At 36.5% G+C, this 24,540-nt stretch overlaps 1 protein-coding gene across 3 annotated transcripts; it reads left to right on the forward strand.

The window, feature by feature from the left end:
- Positions 1-2,348: 2,348 nt before the first annotated feature.
- Positions 2,349-24,197, forward strand: eps8l1a (EPS8 signaling adaptor L1a). 3 transcript variants are annotated; one of them, XM_061885555.1, is made up of 14 exons: positions 2,349-2,506; positions 2,948-3,065; positions 3,146-3,204; positions 6,164-6,293; positions 9,282-9,370; positions 9,463-9,537; positions 9,617-9,765; positions 11,845-12,024; positions 13,284-13,392; positions 13,475-13,600; positions 16,649-16,802; positions 22,110-22,275; positions 22,628-22,760; positions 23,713-24,197. In XM_061885555.1, the coding sequence occupies exons 2-14, from the start codon at positions 2,948-2,950 to the stop codon at positions 23,782-23,784; spliced, it is 1,560 nt and encodes a 519-aa protein (XP_061741539.1). In that variant the 5' UTR covers positions 2,349-2,506; the 3' UTR covers positions 23,785-24,197. The 3 variants fall into 3 exon arrangements, with proteins under 3 accessions (XP_061741539.1, XP_061741540.1, XP_061741538.1); XM_061885556.1 differs by lacking the exon at positions 2,349-2,506 and adding an exon at positions 2,511-2,534; XM_061885554.1 differs by lacking the exon at positions 2,349-2,506 and adding an exon at positions 2,554-2,802.
- The last annotated feature ends 343 nt before the right edge of the window (positions 24,198-24,540 follow it).

Below are 24,540 nucleotides of genomic sequence, written 5' to 3' on the forward strand. Positions count from 1 at the left end.
CTTCTTTCCAACAGTCCATCCAAGGTGAACAAAAACTAGTTTAACAACATACAAAGTTATGAACAAAACCAAGGCTCAAGTGTTTTCACCTGCCAGTCTCTCAACCCGACCTTTGTCCAATCAGTTTCACCTGTGCGCCCCAATATGCTTTCGTCACAGGTGCTTTAAATCAGTGGTCCCCAACCACCGGGCTTGATTGGTACCGGGCCGCAGAATAATTTTTTATGAATTTTTATTTTATATTAAAAATAATTTTTTATTAAATCAACATAAAAAACACAAGATACACGTACAATTAGTGCACCAACCCAAAAAACCTCCCTTTTTAATGACAAAGAAAAAAAATAAAAATAAAGAACCCCCACCCCACCCGGGCCATGGGACAAATTATCAAGCGTTGACCGGTCCGCAACTACAAAAAGGTTGGGGACCGCTGCTGTAAATGACACATAATGCATATTACTTTCTAATAGAAAAAATAAATAATTTAGCTTAATATATACAGTACCAGAGAAACATCAACTAGAAAATTCCCGTAGAAATTTTTATGGGCCTGCTATCTGTGCCCTGGACCTTTGGCCGGGGGTTGCTGGAAACCGCCATACTTATTAGATGGTACCGAGTGTCTGAATCCGTGAGTTTTAGGTGTAACTGTACAAAAAGAGCCACAGAGCTAGTCTAAAACAGTAGCATGTTTACATAAAAATGCTAACACTTAGCATGTGTGCTAACGATAGCGTGATAACATTCAGCATGTTTCATATACCAAGTTATACGACTCAAAAAGAGGGTATGGCTGCGGAAATAGAAAAAAAAGTGTAAAAATAGATGAAAAAGTTAGCAAGCCTAAGTTAGCTTGCTAGTATGCTATCGTTTGCATGCTAGCAGTTAACAAGTGTCACATACTAAGTTATGTGACTCTGGGCTAAACAGTAGCAAAAAGTAGCTCAACAATTTAGCAAGCTAATGGTGACATGCTAGCATGCTAACATTAACATGCTAACAGTTAACAAATGTCACACAGAGTGCAACGTGAAAGTATGGCTGAGCTACAAAAGGAGGTAACCTTGCCTTTTTTTGAGCGTTCTGCTGGAAATATCCGCCATTATAAAGGTGCGTACCCATTCTAGTGGCCCATTTTTTTTCGTTTATTTGAAAATAGCGATTCCATGGTAACACAAAATAGTCTCAATTCAAAGTACTGCCATCGGCGCGAACAGCCCCTTTCCGACGGTATAGCATATGTGGGGGGTTTGTTGGCCGGTTCGTCTCCTATTAAGTGTAAGAGAAACGTGCGGAACAAGAATAATAAAGTTTGAAGTATGAGCAATAATAATATTGGGCTGCTTGCATTGCCAGCGCCCTTTCACCGCTGCTCGCAGCATGTAAATGGGCGCTGGCATTGCAACAGGCCCATAATAACACAAAAATGGCAAAAATGCCTACCGAACCCATAATGACCAACACCACAGTGCAGTAGCACAGTAGGCCCAAGTATTCATCAAACACCATCACAATGACTAACACCATAGTGCAGCAGCGCAGTAGGCCCAAGTATCCATCAAACACCACCACAATGACTAACAAAGTGCAATCGCGCAGTAGGCCTAAGTATTCATCAAAAAACGAGTAATACATTTAACCTATTTTATGCAGGACTGCATAAATATAAATAACACAAATGGTTACAACAGCTGCATTAAAAAAATAAAGAAAAGACAAACAAACCTGCTAGTCTAATAATTAAAGCAAAAAAAGATCATTTTTAGTTTTGATTATCAGTTTTTCGGGTGAGGGGAGGCTCACTGTGCCACCTCATTCTAACTTTGTCTTCTCTAGGGGGCACCAAAGGACTTCAATGGAGGCGCAGCAGCTTGACTAAAATTACTTTTTTTTTTTGTTAACTTGAGAGGCAAACCTGATAGTTTTTTAGTCTACCAAGTGTATACAACATAAAGTTAACTAACTCCCCTGTGACTTTAAAACGGACAGGCAATATAAAAAAAATGAATCGACTGAAATATTTCACTAAAATTGGCCCCCGTGTGTGAATGTCTACCTATCTGTGTTGGCCCTGCGATGAGGTGGCGACTTGTCCAGGGTGTACCCCGCCTTCCACCCGAATGCAGCTGAGATAGGCTCCAGCTATCCCAAATGGGACAAGCGGTAGAAAATGGATGGATGGACTGAATCATTTAAATGTTAGATACGGCTCTTGTATTGGATTGCATTGCATTTCAAGCAGGTGTACTTCCCATAAGCCACTTGGAGTGACTGTCAGATTCAGACGGTGGAGAAGAAGAGGGAGGGACAGAACGGAAGTGTACTAATCAGGTGCTATAGTCTGAGGAGAATGAAAGCGGCTGAGATTATTCGCTAAAGTCCAACTAGTTTTTCTCGTTCTTGCATATCTGGAGGTGGGACATGCTTGTGTAAACACCTCAGCTGAGCAAGCACACACACACTTCTGTGGCTTGGACTTAAACACTCAGACCACACCAAAAAGGTACAGTGATGCATCAGGACTACATGTGGTAATTCTGTGTAAATAGGCGTGTGTGTATGTGTGTGTGTGTGTGTGTGTGTGTGTGTGTGTGTGTGTGTGCGCATGATGTGTGGACTGTCTCAGGTGTCAATCAAAATGTTCGCCATTGGAAGATTTATGGTTTTTATTGCAAGGCAGGCTTAGAGTATTTAGACATGTTTACTTTATGGTTTTGTTAGAAATCTGTAAAGAAATAATTTCTGCGGCCGGTTGGTACACAACTTTTGGGAGGATTGTGTCATCTACATACCATGCAGGCAGGTGTCGGTGGTTTTGTCACCAGCATGCACACTCAATACTCTGCATTCCTGCAAGCTGCTTGAGGAGTTGGAAAAAAATTGTTTTCATTGTGTAATTTCACCCCCAAAAATTTTTTTCATTTCTGTATTTATGACCAACCAGATGTCGCGACCACCTCCACCTGTGATGCCCCGAAAGTCCTCAGGCGTCCGAGTCATGCCACTCCGAGGACACCAACTTCTCTCCAGCCAGCCCCCCAAAAGCACTGACTATGGAAATGGTATATTCATCTCCATAATTGAAATAAGTCCATGCATTCTTTAGTTGTAGCTGACACAAATATGATACTATTGTCCTTAGAGGAAGATGCCGACGAGGATGCAAACCATCCGTCCCAATTTAATGCAGAAAGAGAAGTGGTAAGAGCTTGATTTGATTTCTAAGATTATCAACACAAGAAGCATTTTTTTTTTTTTTTTAAAGAACAGACCATAAAAAACAGGAGCCAAAATGTTTTTAAATACTGCAACAAGTCTGCGGAGTTGTTGGATATTATCCTTAAATGAAACTTTTAATGAATGTAAGAAGGATATACTATATGTTTTTTTACAATTCCATCATATTGTACATGATGGTTGTTTATAGAAGTATTTATTAAATAAAATGTTATATCGTGCAAAAACTGAGACCAATAAAAGCTTAGCTACTGTTTGCAATTTATTTGCAGTTGCTTTCAATATTGAACTTTTTTGACAATTTTTTTTTATCCGATATTACATTTAATATAAACTATATTTATCAAATATATTTAGTAAATAAAAAATGCATGATTGAAATTAGAGATGTCCGATAATATCGGACTGCCGATATTATTGGCCGATAAATGCTTTAAAATGTAATATCGGAAGTAATGGGTATTGGTTTCAAAATTATCGGAATTGGTTTCAAGATGTAAAATTTATGACTTTTTAAATCGCCGCTGTGTACACGGACATAGGGAAAAGTATAGAACGCCAACAAACCTTGAAGGCACTGCCTCTGCATGCTGGCCCAGTCACATAATATCTACGGCTTTTCACACACTCAAGTGAATGCAACGCATACTTCGTCAACAGCCATAAAGGTCACACTGAGGGTGGCCGTATAAACAACTTTAACGCTGTTACAAATATGCGCCACACTGTGAACTCACACCAAACAAGAATGACAAACACATTTTTGCACCGTAACACAACATAAACACAACAGAACAAAAACCCAGAATTCCTTGCAGCACTAACTCTTCCAGGACGCTACACTATACACCAAACATCACCGCCCCACCTACAACCCACCTCTAACCTGACCCCCCAACCCCGCCCACCTCATGCTCTCTCAGGGAGAGCCTGTTCCAAATTCCAAGCTGCTGTTTTGAGGCATTTTTTCATAACTTGAGTTGACTTATTTTGGAAAACCTTGTTACATTGTTTAATGCATCCAGCGGGGCATCACAACAAAATTAGGCATAATGATGTGCTAATTCCACGACTGTAAATATCGGTATCGGTTGATATTGGAATCGGTAATTAAGAGTTGGACAATATCGGAATATCGGATATTGGCAAAAAAGCCATTATTGGACATCTCCAATTGAAATATTTCATTTTGCGTGTAGTAAATATAGGGAATATTTTAAAAAATAATAGTTGAATTAGAATTTACTGTACAGTACAGTATATGTGATTTTGTTATGAGATAATTTGTTAAATACCTTCAGTCAAAATACCTCTTTGGTGTTATAAGTGCATACATAGCAGCAATTTATTTATATTTCATACAAAGGTTTACATTTGAAAGCGATGTTTTTGTCATATTTTACTACATATAAGACAACTGGATATATCACAGCCTTTATTTTTCAAGACATGTTTTTGGAAGGATATTTTACCAGATGTAATCAAAGAAAAATGTGTCTGTTTTCTGTCATATTTTTGATATAAGTAAAAAAAATACATAGATTACAACAAAAATGAAACAGATTGTTTCATTGATCATCATTATCATTTTTCTATGTATTTATCTGTCCTAACAAATAAAAGAAACATCATGATAAAGACATGGTTTATTTGTCTTAAATAAATACATAAATTAAATAATAATAATATTGATGGTCATTGAAACACTCATCAAACAGCTAAGAATAATTACATTATTTTTGTGTTGCAATCAATGATTTTTTCCCCCACTAATATTATGGTTAATGGTTAATAAAAAAAAAGACATGTATTTTTGATTACATCTTGAAAATATGTTTCCAAAAACATTCCATCCATCCATCCATTTTCAACCGCTTATTCCCTTTTGGGATCGCGGGGGGCGCTGGCGCCTATCTCAGCTACAATCGGGCGTAAGGCGGGGTACACCCTGGACAAGTCGCCACCTCATCGCAGGGCCAACACAGATAGACAACATTCACACTCACATTCACACACTAGGGCCAATTTAGTGTTGCCAATCAACCTAGTTTCCAAAAACATGTCTTTAAAAAATACTATATTCAGGGTTGTCTTATATTCTGGGTCAATATGGTTGGTAGTAAAATATGACAAGAAGTCCCTCTGAATTAAAAAATTAATAAAAAAATACGAAATGTAAATATAGTGTCAATTTCATGACAATTTCATTGGTCATCATCATTATTATTTTATTTCATTTGTTAGGGACATATACAGTACATACATAAATACGGATGATCAATGTTTCATTGTGGAAGTAGTGTCAAAGCGCTTTGAGTACCTTGAAGGTAGAAAACCGCTATACAAGTACAACACATATACATATATAATTATTTTGTATGTATTTATTTTAGGGACAATAATGGGAATAATAATGAGGATCAACGAAACAGTCATCATTTTATTTCATTGATCATTATTACTATAAGTATTTTTGTGCCACCTGCTAGTTTGCATGTATATATCACAAATATATTCTAGTGTATACTTCATATTTAGCAATATAGTCCATCCATCCATCCATTTCCTACCGCTTATTCCCTTTGGGAATAGTGCCTATCTCAGCTACAATCGGGCGAAAGGTGGGGTATACCCTGGACAAGTCGCCACCTCATCGCAGGGCAGCAATATAGTCACTATGGTATATAATATTACGAAACAAAACTGTATATAAATGCCACTACTGTGAACAGTGTATTGTCAAATGCAACCCCAACATTTTCCCTTTTCAGATTTTAGCAACATGTTGAAATTCTGCATTTTGATGCTATCTTGAAGTTGATTTGACACTGTAACAACGCTGTTGAGCTCGGTATGAACACATCATCAGCATAAAACTGCAAATGACTTTTTTCCCCCCACACACACCTTGTATCAAACAAAGGAGATTCTGAACCACTGTTTCGATGACATCGAGCGATTCATGGTGCGCTTGCAGCGTACGGCCGAGGCCCAGAGTATTCTCAGCCAGAGGACGAAGAGAAGCAGGAAGAGCAAGACGAAGAGCCTAGAAGGTGAGCAATGCGTCCAACCTGCAAGCTGCTGATAATGGACCACCGATGTATTGCAGTAGAATTAGCACCAACTCTTCTGGGAGGCTGGAGGGAAGACAACAAAAATAAAAAAAATGTATTTGTAGAATTATGAAACAATGCATAAAAGAACAGACATAGCATACAATCTTAAACCCAACATTATTCTGAAAGTGCGCATTGTACCCAATATTTTAATTTAAATAGTTGCCAAGCATTCTTTAGATTGTGCTAAATGTCACCACTCAACTTTGAAAAGGTGCAAAAATACTCTGTTTCCTCAAAATTGACCGATACAAATATTTATTCTTTTTTGTTTAACTGAAAGTTTGTCCAGGGTATGGAAACTAGAAAAGCACTCAGGAGAACATAAGTAATGACCCTCTTTATCTATATTGGTCACATTTGTAAATTAACATCCATGCATTGTTAAGTGACAAATCAAAGAAAATTGTGAAACATCTCTAAGTAACAATGCCGACCAAAGTGTATTCACACCTCGTATACACACCAAAAGCGTTGCCTTCCACACGTCTTGAAGACTCCACTTCGGTAGTTTTTATAATCCTGCTGCACAAAAACACACAAATATTACAGTAGTACTTCAATTCACAAGCTTATAGGTAATTGGTTCTGTGACGGAGCTCTTAACACTTCAATCGGAAATAAACGCCTCCCTTACAAATGAATAGAAATCAATTTAATTGCCCCCACACAAAAAAACACCATTTAACATGCCTTAATGATAAATATAGTTTATAAAAAACTGAATGTGCTACCAACGACTACAGTTGTTTTATAAAGAAATGTAGTATTAATGGACAGCATTTATTTTGGATTGTAAACATTTACTGTATATCCATCCAGCTGCTTCTCAGTCAAACACACTATCTGCAGTTACTCATATTTTCATGGATAAAAGTTTACAGTTCAGATATTATTTTAACATCCTTGGCTGGCGTTAGACTCATTCTGCTTCAGTGTGGTGCAGACTAGCAATAATAAGCTCTAATTGCTACATTGGCGACATGTTGAGCCATGTTTTTGATTAATTATTTCGTGAGTATCATCTGCTTTTTCTTCCTATGTATGGAGAAACAAAGTTACTGTATGTCAATTTCTAGCTTTAAGCTAATGATAGCGAGTAAGACCACATGTCTTGGGCGAACCTGACGATGTTTGGTGACATTTGCTACGCCAACAAATTGCGGGAATGCTCGTAACTCAAATGATTTCTTGTAACTTAAAGCTTAAAAAACGATTAGCTCCTATTTCAAAACACTAAATTGAGGTAACACTTGATCATAAACTTGACCTGCAGTCATGTGGGGAAAAAAAAATATTTTAGTGGCGCCCCCTATGGCTTGTGTTTAAAATGTTTTGGAAGACATGCTAGCATAGTTGTAATACAAATATCATGTAAGTTTTATAACGATTAGACCAGTGTATGTAAATATGTATATATTTATACATAAATACTGTATGTATATATACATACATACACACATTCATATATATATATACACACACACATACATACATACATACAATATATATGTATAAATATATACATATACTATATGTATATAAACATACATACATAGATACATATATGTATTGACAGTGCAGTGTGAAGGCTGATGTGTTTATATATGTATATATATATATACATATATATGTATATATATACATATGTATGTATATATATACATATATATGTATATATATACACACACACACATACATATATACACACACACATATATATATATATATATATATATATATATATATATATATATATATATATAAAGCGTAATTAAGGAGTTTAATAAAAGCTGAAATCTGTTTTTAGTGCTTGTAATCATACCAATTTTGTGTGTACAGTAAGGCAATGTTGGGTTTACGGTGGGACAATTTAGTGTTACGCCCCTGTTTGTATAGTATTATTATATTATTGATATCAGAATTGCATCCATTTCATATTACATTAGAGGTCTTTTTGCTTACCTGCTCAGTTTTTTGGTTATATTTTTTATTTCGACAATTTGGGCCAACAAAACTCGAGCTGCGGGCCACAAATAACACCCGGGCCACATTTTCGACATTCTTGAAGTGGGGGGTGGGGTGGGGTGGTTCCCACTCTATCCAAGTTTCAGTTCATTTTATTCATTCTCGATGGCCTAGTGGTTAGAGTGTCCTGAGATCGGTAGGTCGTGAGTTCAAATCTCGGGTGAGTCATACCAAAGACTCATTACCTCCCTGCTTGGCACTCAGCATCAAGGGTTGAAGTTGGGGGTTAAATCACCAAAATGACTCCCGGGCGCAGCCACTGCTGCTGCTCACTGCTTCCCTCACTTCCCAAAGGGTGAACAAGGGGATGGGTCAAATGCAGTGGTTAATTTCACCACACCTAATGTGCGTGTGACAATCATTGGTACTTTAACTGTTTAACTGTTTAACAGCACATTTATAAACAAGCCCAGTTGGCCAAAGTGCTGCAAGGTTTCTATCATGTGTGAGTTCTTACTTTGAAAAAAGTGCACATACTGTCACATGTACATTGTAACACAGAAGGATGAACAAAATACAATAGTAAAATATACATTGAAAGAATTGCAATATCACCTGAAAATACAAAAATTTATTATAAAAGAAGAAAAAAAAGATGGGGGTCCTTAGCCAGAAAAACGTTGAAGACCCGTGCCCTAAAGGTGTGTACTACTGGGCAGTGCCTTGAGATTAGTGAGAAATTTCAAGTCAGTCTGACTAATAGGGTAAATTTTTTTGCGCCACCCTATGGTGTATTTGTCAGAAAATAATAGCTCAGGCTAAACAGGGGAGGTACTGTACATGGATTGACACATTTCCAGTCAGGAGTTACTGTATTTCAATCATGTCGTCCTTTTAGGGCCTCAGTTTCTATCATTTGTGACTTCCTACGATCAAGTTGTGCTCGTTGTCGTGCAGATGACTTGTTGACCGTGAAAGCCATTCCTCCGACAGAGGAGGAATTTGTGTACCTGTTCCAGAAATTCAAGTACTCCTTCAGTCTACTGGTGAGATGGAACAAGTGATTACTAAACTTCCGGTTACTCTCGAAATGTCAGAATGAGATTGTTCCGTGACACGTATTTCCTGGTACCTTCAGGATCGTCTCAAGTCGTCTATAACAAAACCGGATGCGCCAGAGCTGCTGCATCATGTCTTTTTGCCTCTGAACCTGGTGCGTTTGTCTCTAGTTTAGGCTGATGACTTCTTTCTCTCGCTCTGTTTATGACTGGCGACATCTGCATGTGTTCCAGATCGTAAAAACTACAGGTGGGCCAGCTTTAGGCGGGTCAGTGATCAGTCCTGCTCTGACCAATGGGGCTGTTTCGCTACTGGAGGAGCATCTGACTAAGGAAGAAAAAGAATTATGGACTGAATTAGGACCCTTCTGGACGTCACCGTGGTATGTCTGTGTGTCCATATGGTTGGCTCGAACATGCATACATTACAATCACAATGTAATGGAAGTATGTGATGCACAATATAATAATACATCACATATTTCCAGTTGTTTAGTTACAGCATGAAAAGGAGTAGGAAGAAACAGAGCTTATTTAATCCTACCCCCTTTATTATCATAGCCGTTTTATCTCATATGTTTGTTCTTTATTTGTAAAACAGCAGTGAATCAATAAATAAATACATTTACGATAAGCAAGGAAACAACTATTAAATACATAAATCGATATTAGACACATATAAACAAAAACACAATAGTTTAAGTTCTCATAAATAAATAGTTAATTAATTTATGGTTCACATAGACAGGGGTTGGCAAACCAAAATGTTGAAAGAGCCATATTGGACCAAAAATACAAAAAAAAAAATCTGTTGGGAGCCGCAAAAAATGTAAAGCCTTATATAAGTGTTATAATAAAGGCAACACATGATGTAAGTGTCTATATTAGCTATATTAGCCTACTATCAAAATGACTTTAAAAGTCTTATGTACCGTGAGTGTTATAATGAAGGTGTAACACATGATGTAAGTGACCATATTAGCCTACTATCAAAGGCTGACGCAAATCTTCGTTGACAGAAATGTTGTATTTAAATTTTTATTCTACACATTTTTTGCAACATTGGATATCATTAGTAAAATGAAGGCTTATCAAAGGGTGAGATAACTGAAATGACTGGCCAAAGGCATAGATGTGTGTGCTCTAGTTTTTATGAAACGGCAAGCTGTCTTCTTCTCATGGATTTAATACAATCTTTGCAAGCTAGGTAAAATTTGCTGTGGTCTGGAACAACATGACACACACACAACTATCAGAAATGCAGCCAATATTAAATACAGATAATGTTTCATGAAATGCAAATATAAATTAAATACAGAGAAGACATAAGTGAAGGAAATTAAATGAGCTTAAATATACCTACAATTGAGGCAAAATGATGCAATATGTACACGCAGTTAGCCTAAATAGCATGTTAGCATCGATTAGCATACAGTCATGGATTGACAAAATATAACTGGTAAGCACTGCAGCAAATTAAATAAATCAACAAAGCTCACTTTTGTGCAATCACGCACAACATAAAACGTCTGGTGGACAAAATGAGACAAAGGAGGAGTGGCATAAAACACATATTTTTGTGGCAGCATCAGAGAAAGTTGTATATGTTGACAAACTACAATAAGTTCAAGGATCGCTGAAATTAGTAGGAATAAACAGTGCTTGCCAAACACTCTCTCTCATCAGTGAAGCATGTACAACATAAACAATGGGATTTCTAACAATTAGGAAGGTTTGTGTCATGTTTGTTCTCCTACAAAAAATATATTAAAACAAAAAATATATTTTATTATGCATCTTTTTCCATTTTCACACATCTTTGAAAGAGGTCCAGGGAGTCACTAGGGCGGCGCTAAAGCGCCGCATTTGGCTCTGGAGCTGCGGTTTCCTGATCCCCGATCAAGGAGATGAATTATTTAATTTAAAAAAAAGGTTAAATATGTTTAAAAGGATTCCTTTTCTTTGTACTTTGTGAACAATTGTAGTTTGAACAGTTTCTTAAACTGCATCCTATTAGTATTGCTTGACTTCTTTGTTTATCCATTCCATAATTTAATTCGACATACTAATATGCTAAATGTTTAAAGCGTTGTATGTACATACACATGTTTTAAACAAGATGTTCCTCTGTTATATTTCTCCTCTTTTGTTGAGAAGAATTGTCGTACATTCTCGGTTAGCAAATTATAGTTTGATTTGTACATGATTTTAGCTTTTTGCAAATGCACCAAGTCGTTGAATTTCAATATTTTTGACATTATATATAAAAGGGTTGAATGTTCCCTGTATCTAACATCATGTATTATTCTAATAGATCTCTTCTGTAACACCGGTAATGCATGAAGTGTACTTTTGTAGATATTTCCCCATAATTCCGCAAAATAACTCAGACATGGTAACACTAGCAAGCAGTAGAGTGGAGTGTGTGACAAAACTCTAAAAATTATGACCTCTTCCTCTAGTTCCCAGGTCAGCGTGTCTGTCCCTCCGTACTCACCTGTCTTCCTGGATGGATGGCAACCACAGGCGTTCGACTCGTCTGGTTTGCCTTTGGAAGATCCTGTTGAGTCGCAGCACAAACAAGACGCTCAGCAGGGTCGAGATCACACGATGGGAGGCATTTTTGAAGAAGCAGACGAAGTGTGAGTCTGTGGATGTTGAAAAAAGTGTAAACACTCACAAAAATGAATTACAGGGGTGTCTGGGATTATTATACTAGGGGTGTCCAGATCTGATTTTGAAATTGTGCAAAGCTGGACAGAGAGTTAACATCAACATGTCCTCCAAAAAGCACAAGGTTGGTGTTTTCTTGTATTTCATAAAAGTCATTTACAAAAGGTAAACATGGTAGGCCACTAGGAACGAGCACCTACGCAACAGCTAAGCACATCATAGCAAACCAGTTAGACATATGTAATTAGAGTCCACAAATGAATAATATTGCGGTCTAAAACACTTGTCAATATAAACAAGTAACAAATGATTAGAGTTGCAAACTACTCACTGATTCAGAGTATCCAATGCAGAAGCCTATGAGAAAGTATCCAGTAACAAATGTGTTCGTATCGTTCAACTTCCTATGTCCTGACCTTAACTTCATGAATTATTGTGGCCACGAGGTGTTACCAAAAAACAATTACCTCACATCAATTTAATGACGGCATAAGTCCATTCCAGGCAGTTAATAATAAATAGGTTAGGGTTTTCCATACCTACCATTCTTGTGTAATTAATTTCACTTGATCAAGCCTTTTCTATTATACACTACAAAATAACACAAGTATGTGTGATTTCTGCTAAGCAGAGGTGGGTAGAGTAGCCAGAAATTGTACTCACCCCGCCTACTGCCCGAATGCAGCTGAGATAGGCTTCAGGGACATTCTTCAAAGTTCCACAACTCCCACATTTGTTATCCGATTCAAACCGTTCCAAGTTCAAAATATTCACACTGTTCAGGAATTGTATGCTCTACTTCTATTCGAAAAATAATTCCAGCATTGGAACATTCACATGCAATTCCTTTAGGATTTGCCTCATCTAGTTTATTATTTTCATCTATTTTTAGCTAAAAAATACTCACTTTTTTTTTTTTACACAAAAGCTATCTAGTGTATGAATAAAGGTGGGCTTAACTACCATGTTGACCTGGATATAAGACGGCCACTCTTTTTCAAGAGACAGTCTTGGAGAGCACATTTTATTAAGACAAATTTATAGATAACATATAAGGACACTTTTAAGTTGCCTCGTCGTTAACATCTTACCTCCTCCGAGTCTCTGCATTTCTTAGACTTTATTTAATGGTAAAAAAAAGAAATGCTGTCTTTTATTGGGTCAATACGGTATAGAAAGTCTATTGTTGACCAATATGTGTAATGCAACACTGTCAATGTGATTCTAGAGAAGGAGAAGGGCTTCCACCGGTGGGTGAAAGACATTACTGCTGCAGTTACGACTTTGTTGCAAGAAACAGCAGTGAGCTTTCAGTGCTGCATGGAGAAACACTGGCGGTACAGTATTTACAAACTATAAAAATTCCAATACATTGCCCTCAAGAATGTGACTCGCATCTTTGCGTCGTACCTGCTTCAGGTCATTGAGTCATCAAAGAGGTGGTGGAAGTGCCGCAATCGCTTTGGCCAGATCGGATTTGTTCCCTCCACCATCTTGGAACCACTGTCTGCTCTGAATAACAACTGTGAAGAAGACAAGCCAGTGGTACATTGTATCACTTTCCACTCTTTTTTAATTATGCAAACCCCATATGCCTATAGTGATGTGCAGATAAGCTACTGAAATATCGATATCGCTGATACCAGATCTTTATGCTCTAATATCGATCATCAAATAAAAATATTGATACTTTATAGCTCAAAATTTTTTCACCAAGGGCCAGATATTGAAAAGTCAAATATATATGTGTGTATACACACACACACACACACACACACACATACATACATATATAAATATATATACAAACCCCGTTTCCATATCAGTTGGGAAATTGTGTTAGATGTAAATATAAACGGAATACAATGATTTGCAAACACTTTTCAACCCATATTCAATTGAATGCACTACAAAGACAAGATATTTGATGTTCAAACTCAAACTTTTTTTTTTTTGCTAATAATAATTAACTTAGATTTTCATGGCTGAAACACATGCCAAAGTAGTTTGGAAAGGGCATGTTCAACACTGTGTTACATCACATTTTCTTTAAACAACACTCAATAAACGTTTGGGAACTGAGGAAACTGATTGTTGAAGCTTTGAAAGTGGAATTCTTTACCATTCTTGCTTGATTTACAGCTTAAGTTGTTCAAAAGTCCAAGTTCTTGTTGTCGTATTTTACGCTTCATAATGCACCACACATTTTTGATGGGAGACATGTCTGGACTGCAGGTGGGACAGGAAAGTACCCGCACTCTTTTACTATGAAGCCACGCTGTTGTAACACGTGGCTTGGCATTGTTTTGCTGAGATAGGCAGGGGCGTCCATGATAACGTTGCTTGGATGACAACATATGTTGCTCCAAAACCTGTATGGACCATTCAGCATTAATGGTGCCTTTACAGATGTGTAAGTTACCCATGCCTTGGGCACTAATCACCCCCATACCATCACAGATGCTGGCTTTTGAACTTTGTGCCTATAACAATCCGGATGGTTATTTGTCTCTTTGTTCCGGAGGACACCACGTCCAAAGTTCCCAAATATAATTTGAAATGTGGACTCGTCAGACCACAGAACACTTTTCCACTTTGCATCAGTTCATCTCAGATGAGCTCAGGCCCAGCGAAGCCGGCGGCGTTCCTGGGTGTTGTTGATAAATGGCTTTCGCTTTGCAGTTTTACCTTGCACTTACAGATGAAGCGACCAACTGTAGTTACTGACAGTGGTTTTATGAAGTGTTCCTGAGCCCATGTGGTGATATGCTTTACACACTGATGTCGTTTTTTTGATGCAGTTTTCTGGATGCAGTACCGCCTGAGGGTCACAAGTCCATAATATCATCGCTTACGTGCAGTGATTTTTCCAGATTCTCTGAACCTTTTGATGATTTTACGGACCGTAGATGGTAAAATCTCTGAACACCTTGCAATAGCTCGTTGAGAAATGTTGTTCTAAAACTGTTCGACAATTTGCTTACAAATTGGTGACCCTTGTGAATTACTTAGCATTTCATGGAAGCTGCTTTTATACTCAATCATGGCACCCCCCTGTTCCCAATTAGCCTGCACACCTGTGGGATGTTCCAAATAAGTGTTTGATGAGCATTCCTCAACTTTATCAGTATTTATTGCCACCTTTCCCAACTTCTTTGTCACGTGTTGCTGGCATCAAATTCTAAAGTTAATGATTATTTTCGGGGAAAAATTTTTTCAAATCAGTTTTAACGTCAAATATGTTGTATTCGTAGAATATTCAACTGAATATGGGTTGAAAATTATTTGAGAATCATCGTATTCCGTTTATATATACATGTAAGACAATTTCCCAACTAATATGGAAACGGGGTTTGTATATACATATATATATTTGTATGCATATATATTTACACATACACATATATATACATACATATATACATACACACACATTCATACATATATATTTGTATACATATACATATATATTTACACATACACATATATATATATACATACATGTATACATACACACACATTCATACATATATATACATACATATATACATACATATATATATACATATACACATGTATATATATACAAATATATACATACATACACAAATATATACACATATATACATACTGTACATACATATATATGTATGTACACATACATACATACATATCTATATATACATATACCGGTATATATATATATGTATATATATATATATATATATATATATACACACATATACATATATATATACATACACATATCTATATATAGACATACATATATATATACACATACATCCATATATATATATAAATATATATATACACATAAAACATTCAGTTATTTCACCTTTTTTGTTAAGTACATGTGTTCATTCATAGTTTAGATGCCTTCAGTGACAATCTACCATGTAAATAGTCATGAAAATAAAGAAAATGCATTGAATAACAAGGTGTGTCCAAACTTGTGGCCTGTATTGTATATACATATATGTATACATACATATATATATGTATCTATAGATATATACATGTGTGTGTATATATAAATGTATATAGATATATATGTGTGTTTATGTATGTATGTATATATATATATATATATATATATATATATATCCATCCATCCATATATATATATATATATATATATATATATATATATATATATATATATATATATATATATATATATATATATATAGGTGTGGGAAAAATGACAAGACTACTTCATCTCTACAGAACTGTTTCATGAGGGGTTACCTCAATCATCAGATTATACATATTGCTCTCTACCACGGTATCGAGCACTATTCTCTGGATAATCCAATCAAGATATATATATATATATATATATATATATATACATACATATATTCAAAGACAAAACTTTGTTATAGGTAACTAGGTGTATTATTGTTATTTTTTCAAATGTCATCTTTTTCTCATTTCATAGCGATTTTTGCTCTTTTTTTCTTACATTTTTACTATTGTTGTTTTTTTAGGTATGTTAATATTTGGGTCAGAAAAATAAATCCTTGGTATCGCACATCACTCCTTGTCTGAGGCTGTTTTTGTGCTTTTCAGATGTCACCTGTTTCGCCTTGCTCGACAACGTTCACTCCGTATCCCCCGCTGAGCCTGGTTGGAACGTCTCTGACTGCTACGAGTCCAACAACACAACTGCCCCAGGGCATGGGTTTACCACGCAACACGTCACAAACAGAGAATGGAGATCGAGGTAATGCATTCATTCAGCCAAAGCCATGTCACACATCTGGGGAGATGGCTTGAATAGGAGTATAGTCACAACAAATGCAGGCAAACAATTCCCAAGGTTGTAAATGCCTCCTATCAGTGGTTGTCAATATTATTTGTCATGCCCTCCTTAAGGAACAAAACTTTTCCACCTCCTTCAAAATGAAATACCATGCTTATTCATTTATATGTGTCAAGCTATAGTTGTTGACGATCTTATTTCCCTTGAAGACATAAATCATGTCATACACTGTCATTACCTACAGTAGTCTTGGTAAACCCAAGAGCTATGTACACTGAAACCTCGATTTATAAATTTAATGTTTTTTGAGCATGGTTTGTAAATTGAAAGGTGTGTATATTAAAGCAGAGGTCCCCATAAAAGACAATGTAAACATGAATAACTGGTTCTTCTTGACAAACGTGCTTATTTGCATACTTTGAAATGTATGTATACATACAGTACAGGGCCAAACGTTTGGATACCCCCTTTCCTCATTCAATGCATTTTTGTTATTTTCATGACTATTTACATTGTAGATTGTCACTGAAGGCTTGAAAACTATGAATGAACACGTGTGGAGTTATGTACTTAACACAAACAGGTGAAATAACTGACAACATGTTTTATATTCTAGTTTCTTCAAAATAGCCACCCTTTACTCGGATTACTTTTTCGCACACTCTTGGCATTCTCTCTTCAAGCACACCTGTGAATTGAAAACCATTTCAGGTGTCTACCTCTTGAAGCTCATCGAGAGAATGCCAAGAGTGTGCAAAGCAGTATTCACAGCAAAGGGTGGTTATTTTGAATAAACTAGAATACAAAACATGTTTTCAGTTATTTCACCTTTTTTTGTTAAGTACATAACTCCACGTGTTCATTCATAGTTTTGATGCCTTCAGTGACAATCTACAATGTAAATAGTCATGAAAATAAAGAAAACACATTGAATGAGAAGGTGTCCAAACTTTTGGCCTGTACTGCATATCAAACAAACATAACAAGGAGGTAAAAGATCAACAATGTCTATTATCAAAACAACAACGGCTAGATGAACTGTCATTGGGCGCACACACCAAAGTGCCTTTGGTGCTCTCAATAAAGTTAACAACCATATTGCTACAATAATAATAAAAAAAAGTCAAATCCTCTTTACCTTGCTGTCGGCGGCTGTTTGTGGCAGGGTGTTACTGCTCAAAAGGAGAGTCATCTTCTTCCGCGGTTCCCTCTCCTCACTAAGTCTAAGTCCACAGCGATTCCCTCCTTCCTTCCAGGCTGGTTTGTAGGCTTTTTTGGACCGATATTGAGTATGCAAAATAGACAAAACTAGGTCAATGGCGAAAAAAGAAACACACGGTGAAGCACTGGGAAGTGGCGACCGAGTGGTGGACGTAACGTAGAGGGCTCTGCCTCAGCAAAATAAAGGAAGTAACGTCGCCGAAATGCCTGCGACCTGAGGCTTCTAGCTGCACACAAAATGAATGAATAAAGCGTTTGTACACCGACGCATATTTGGCACAATCTAAAGGTTTGTAGACTGCTCGCAAAGAAGGGATTTGTAAACCGAGGTGCACTGTTACTGGTCAGACTGGTAATTTGGGCACTGCTACCACCTAGCGCAGGCCTGGGCATTTATTTTGACACGGAGGCCACATTTAGAGAGAAAAATGTGTCTGGGGGGCGGTATATCTATTTTTAAGAACACTTATACAAAACCTCACAATAATATCTGATTGAATTCTAAAAACGTTATGACAGACCGCTTTAAAAAACGTAATGGAATTTTAAATTTTTCTACGAACGATAAAATACTGAATATTAACCAAATATGAACGTCACACCGCCTTACGATTGACATATTTTACAATCAAGTGAAACCCAACAAAAATGCAACAGTGAAATAGGAAAGCAAAGGGTACAAAATAAACCCACCTACAATCTGATATATTACTAAACTTTAGAACTTTGGTGTGAAAATCTCCTTTCGCGTCTGTGGAAACGCTTCCCGCCCACACTGCTTAGTGCCTTGTCTGAGCTGCTGTGACATAGATGACCATAGTAACTAATTAGATGACCATAGTAACTAATTAAATTACCATAGAAATTAATTAGATGACCATAGTAACTGGTATATCATCCATAAGCGCAGATTCCAACCATTGAAATACTTTGTATAGTTGAAGACATACGGTCATTAGGAAACATGACTGAACATCATAATGGCAGCTACACTTTTCATCTTAAAGATCCCCCAAAAATATTTTGGGAATGTCCAGCGTGCCAGATTGAAAAGCTTAACGCATGTGGCCGCTGGGCCTTAATTTGCCCAGGTCTGACCTAGCGGGAGGTTTGTTCAAGCATGAATAATGACAGTAATACTGCAAGTCCCACTGACACCACTCTCAAAAATAATGGTTCTGTATATGAAAAGAACGTTTCTGTACCAGTAGAAATATTTTTGAAGAATGTTTTCTAAAAACTACAAAATTAGTATTTAAGAGGTCTGAAGTACACTTCAATACTACCAATTTGGTGGTATAAAGTACACATTTGTATCATTTTAACCTAAACCTAATAGAGTGCCTACACTGTAAATATTTAACAGGATTTCACAGCATGTAACCGTTTTCTTTTTTTTTTTTGCAGTAAAATACTGTGATCAAAATTTACCGTAACATTACAAAAATGATGACACTTCATAGCATTTAACTGTTATTCCACATTGAAATGCTGAAATTTCACAACAGATGACTGTAAATTTAAACAGATTTGTCTCTTCAGGGGTCAAATAGACTTGCACAGTAGGTGGTGGTATATGGTTTTACACCGAGAAGGTTGCATATGTTTGTAACCTTTTTGTAATTACCCGTGAAAGCACAGCTCTGCCATTACAGTAAGTTACTATAAAGATATTTCACAGTATATTACTGTAAATTTTACTGCGAAAGTAATGCAATTATTTGCCAGTAATTTGCTGTGTCATTCACAATGACAATTTTTTCAGTGCTACTTCATTAAAATTGTGTTCAGCTCAATACCTGGTATTATATCGGTGTTTTAAGCAGGGCATACTAGCGGTAGTATAATTATAGTTAAGGCATTTAGAGCCATTATTATCAATAATAATGATAATACAGTTTACTATTGTTAGCATCTTTGTTTACAGCCATCATCTCTAGTATTTTAACAATAATTTTTAACACGACCTTGTGTTTTTGGTCCATTTTATCCTATTATGGGTTCAAGCACACGTCTACATCATCGTAGCACTATCAGCTATTTATAGTTTCCTGCTATGTGAATCACTTTAGGCTGTATTGGGTTCAGTCGGGCCCGTCGGGGGTCAGCAACCCGCGGCTCTGTAGCGCCACCCGAGTGGCTCCCTGGAGCTTTTTCAAAACTAGAAAAAGATTGGGGGTAAATAAATAAATACCTGTTGTTTTAATTATGTTTCTGTGGGAGGACTAACATGACACAATTCTTCCTAATTGTTAGAAAGCCCACTGTTTAATATGTTTGTGTTTATGCTTCACTGATGACAGTACTTGGCCAGCGACGTTTTGTCCTACTAATTTTGGTGGTCCTTGAACTCACCGTAGTTGGTTTACGTGTACAACTTTCTCCGTCGCTGCCACAGAAAGGCTTGTTTTATGCCACTCTTTGTTTGTCTCATTTTGTCCACCAAATGTTTTATGTTGTGCGTGAATGCACAAAGGTGAGCTTTGTTGATGTTATTGACTTGTGTGTAGTGCTAATAATCCATGCTATTTAGGCTAGCTGTGTGTACATATTGCATCATTATGCATCGTTTGTAGGTATATTTGAGTTCATTTAATTTCCTTTACTTATGTCCTCTTTGTATTTAATTTCTATTTGCATGTCTCATGACACATTATTTGTATGTAATATTGGCTGCATTTCTGATTGTGTGCCATGTTGTTCCAGACCACAGCAAATGTTACCCAGCTTGCAAAGATAGTAGTAAATCCATTAGACGAAGACAGCCTGTCCTTTCTTTTAAATTGGGCACACACATCTATACCTTTGGCAGTTTTAATCCAGTAATTTCCAGGAGTTATCTCACCCTCTGAGACACTTACTTACTGTATTGCCTCCATTATAACACCTACATAAGGATTTAAACTTTTTGCGGCTCCAGACATGTTATTTTTTTGGATTTTTGATCCAATATGGCTCGTTCAACAGGTTGGGATGCCGACCCCTGGGTTAGGAGTTGTAACCTTTGTACTTTTACTGGTACAAAAAGATAAGGTACACAAATCGACCTGGACTGAAGGGTAAAGAAATGTCTCTCAAAAAGGTACACCTCCAGCAATGTACCTTTTTAGATTACATTGTTTTTAATAGTCCTATCCCGCCACTCAGGCAAATCATATTGTTGAAGTAGATGACCATATTTGCTGTACAGTAAACTTCTCTTGTTGCTTTATTTGTAGTTGAGGCCACACCGTCCCTTTAATATTAATTCTCAAATAAAATTATCTATACTATTGAATTTTTTAGTTCAGGGGTGTGTAAACTTTTTTCACCAAGGGCCACACACTGAAAAGTCAAATTAAAAAAAAAAAAAAGGACAAAAAAAAAGCTCACAAAAATATTGCGTCAGCTTTGTATTATAGGGGACTAAGTATATTTCTATTAATTATTATAAGATTTTTTTTCGATACATACCGATTTTTTGCTTTTCCCCCCATGTAAGATATAATAACAATACAAATTTGTAACTGCATAACAGAGTATTTCAAAAAAGTTTCCTGTACAACTGTAATAACTTTGTTTGTATTTTAAGTATACATTTTAATTTTTTATTTCGAGTTTCCAATACTTTAGATCAAGGGTTTCTTAACTTTTTCGAACAAGGGCTGCATACTAAAAAAATGGGAAAATGTTTTTTAGTCCTAAAAACAGATATTAAATAATGTCTATTTAAACACAAAAAAAATTGTTTTAGGTGACTAAGTATATTATTATTGTTTAAAATGTTCAGCTTTTTCCTTTTACATTCTGATTTTTACTCTTTTTTTCTCACATTTTTACCCGTTCTGTTGTTTGGATAGATGTTATTAATTGAAAATACGCAACTTTTCAAATTTTAGCAGACACGTTAGGTATATTTCCTCAAAGTATCGGCATCGTCGACACCAGTCTGAATTTCACTTGGCATTTAGATCGGAAAGAAAATCAGTGGTATCACGCATCACTACACTCCATAATGGTTTGCATGTGCATGCAAATGATTTTGCAAATCACTTTGTCTTTGTGCAGTCCTGATAATGAATGACGAGCTTCTCCAAAAGATGGCAGAAAAAAGAAGCTCCATGCGACCCCCTCTTTTGGTGCCTCGCTCCGCGGATACTTTTCTTCCCCTGAACTACCACTCCCCACCTGCTGAGGTGAAGGCCTGGCTCACTGCGAAGGGCTTCAGTCAGCCGTAAGTTGCTACTCATTGCGTAAAAAAAATTAATTCTGAGCAAGTAAGAATCAAAGAAGAGGCCGTAAGGACAAGCGGTAGAAAATGGATGGATTTGGTCATTCTTATTTTGTGCACAACATTGCCCCCTAATGCCAGAACTTAGTTTCAACAAATTTACACATTTTAAAGGGAGAATTCTGTGCTACACATACACATTTTCAATTTTTAAAGGCCTCTATCAATTCCCCCTCAATATCGCACCCCAGGATGGCAATAAAAATAAACAGCTGGAAAGATTAAAAAACGTTTTTTTGAAAGATTGCATGCTATTGCTTCAAGGAAAAAAGTTTCTCTTTTCTTCCTCTGTTAGGACAGTCCAGAGCCTGGGCATTTTAACCGCAGCGCAGCTTTTTTCCCTGAACAAGGAGGAACTCCGTCAGGTGTCCCATGAGGAAGGTGTCAGGGTTTACAGCCAGATTATGGTGCAGAAGGCCCTTCTTGAGGTTTGTTACTCTTGATATTTGTATTGTGTGACTCATGATGGCCATTGTGGAGACACTGTCCTTTAGGGACATCAATTTACAAGTAACTTTTAAGATAAGGCTTGACAGGTTTTGGGTTGTAGATCAAGTCTAGGCAACTTTGTGTCTTTATGTTAGTATTACGTTCTTTCTTTGGACCGCATTGTGGGTACACACTTTCATTTGGGAACATCAATCGACGCATGTCCTAATTAAGTAGAGCCATTTAAGGTAAGGGTTGACATGTTTTGTTAGAGATCAAGGCGTGTCACTCTGGGAAACTTTGTTTCTTTAGGTTTGTATTTTTGTATCTTTGTTTGGACCACATTGTGGACTAGTGGGGACACACTTCCATTTCAGGACAAACATCTCCAGGGCAAAATATTTCTTCCCAATTAAGTTAATAAAAATCAACCCATCTGCCTCTAAAGGTTTCCTTTAATACAATATTGAACTTTTAATGATATTCTAACAGGAACATGTTTTCTTAACCTGTCTTTGATCACCAAATGGAGAAAAAAGTATCATCTCTGTCACTTGTTTGCTATAAATTTGAGAGAAAATGCGTTCAAATTGTCGCTTTTGAAGTTCCAAGCTGTCAAAAACCTATTTTCTCAAGTACATAATCCGCTTCTGACCCGCACCAATGGCTAATTGAGCCTGTCCGGAATGTCCATTTTAAGTACATACATGTACATGTTAAAGTTCAAGGTTTGTCAATATCTTCTGGGAAATATTGGACACTGTGTGTATGTGTATCTACTAGTGTTTTGACTCTGCATGTTTACTAGGCCAGTTTGTTTACCCAACCTTGACCTATGTAATTTGGCCCCTTAATGACCTACTTCTATTGCCTTCAATATTTAACCTATAACTCTCATTAGAAATACATTGCAGGCTGTAACATCGCGCTATCCCTTTCTGCTGCCTTCAGGATGTGCGAAAAGCCTCAGAATTGGAGAAAGTGATGGAGAAGCAAAAGTTGAAGATCGGCATGACAGAGTGAGGCTGGGAATTAAATGGACTTTTTGCATGCAGTGAAGTAACTGTAAATGTGAACCATTTAATTACATGTATAGAAATGTATCTGATGTGCAGCTAATCTGACAAATGGCTCACTTTGGATTTTTATACGAGTACAGTAAACCCTAGTTTATTGCTGTTATTTGGTTGCAGGTTTGACCATAGTAAATCAATGTACTATTGTACTAGTTTTGTGTTTTACTTTACTATAAGTAGTTCCGTCATCCTTTATTCAAGCAACATATATGACTGCTAAGTGTTTTGATAGTGATATGATACAGACTGAGCCACAATATAAACCCACATAAACGTGCATTCTGAAGAGGAGTCAGCTGCTGAATTTTTATTGAAAACTGATGCTTGCATTTTCAAAGCTAATAAAGTTAATGAACTGTTGTCATCTATATTTAATATTTACAACAAGCAGACAATGTTGAATTATTAAATTCCAATGTGTACATTTTTGTATCTTATTGAAACTCACAGTAAACATTTTTTGCACAAGACAATTACAACAAAGCGCACCATAAAGACTTCATTTATACAACAATACCAATTCCTATTTAGCTCTATTATTTTAAAGTCATCACAAAAAAACATTTACAGTAAATTATTCCTTGAGGCATCCACTAAATAATTTGGGTTTTATGTTTTTTTTACTCAAAGCACCACAAATGTTTTCAAGTTAAAATTACTGAGATTACAGTAAAAAATAAAAAAGTCAAAGTATTTTAAAATG

The sequence above is a fragment of the Nerophis ophidion genome, linkage group LG23, assembly GCF_033978795.1.
Source record: "Nerophis ophidion isolate RoL-2023_Sa linkage group LG23, RoL_Noph_v1.0, whole genome shotgun sequence".
Classification (NCBI taxonomy): domain Eukaryota; kingdom Metazoa; phylum Chordata; class Actinopteri; order Syngnathiformes; family Syngnathidae; genus Nerophis; species Nerophis ophidion.

Excerpts from the sequence above, each read along its gene's own strand:
- eps8l1a (XM_061885554.1), top strand. Across the intron at positions 13,393-13,474 it reads TGCATGGAGAAACACTGGCG|GTCATTGAGTCATCAAAGAG; the intron begins GTACAGTATTTA and ends TACCTGCTTCAG. Across the intron at positions 22,761-23,712 it reads TGCAGAAGGCCCTTCTTGAG|GATGTGCGAAAAGCCTCAGA; the intron begins GTTTGTTACTCT and ends TGCTGCCTTCAG.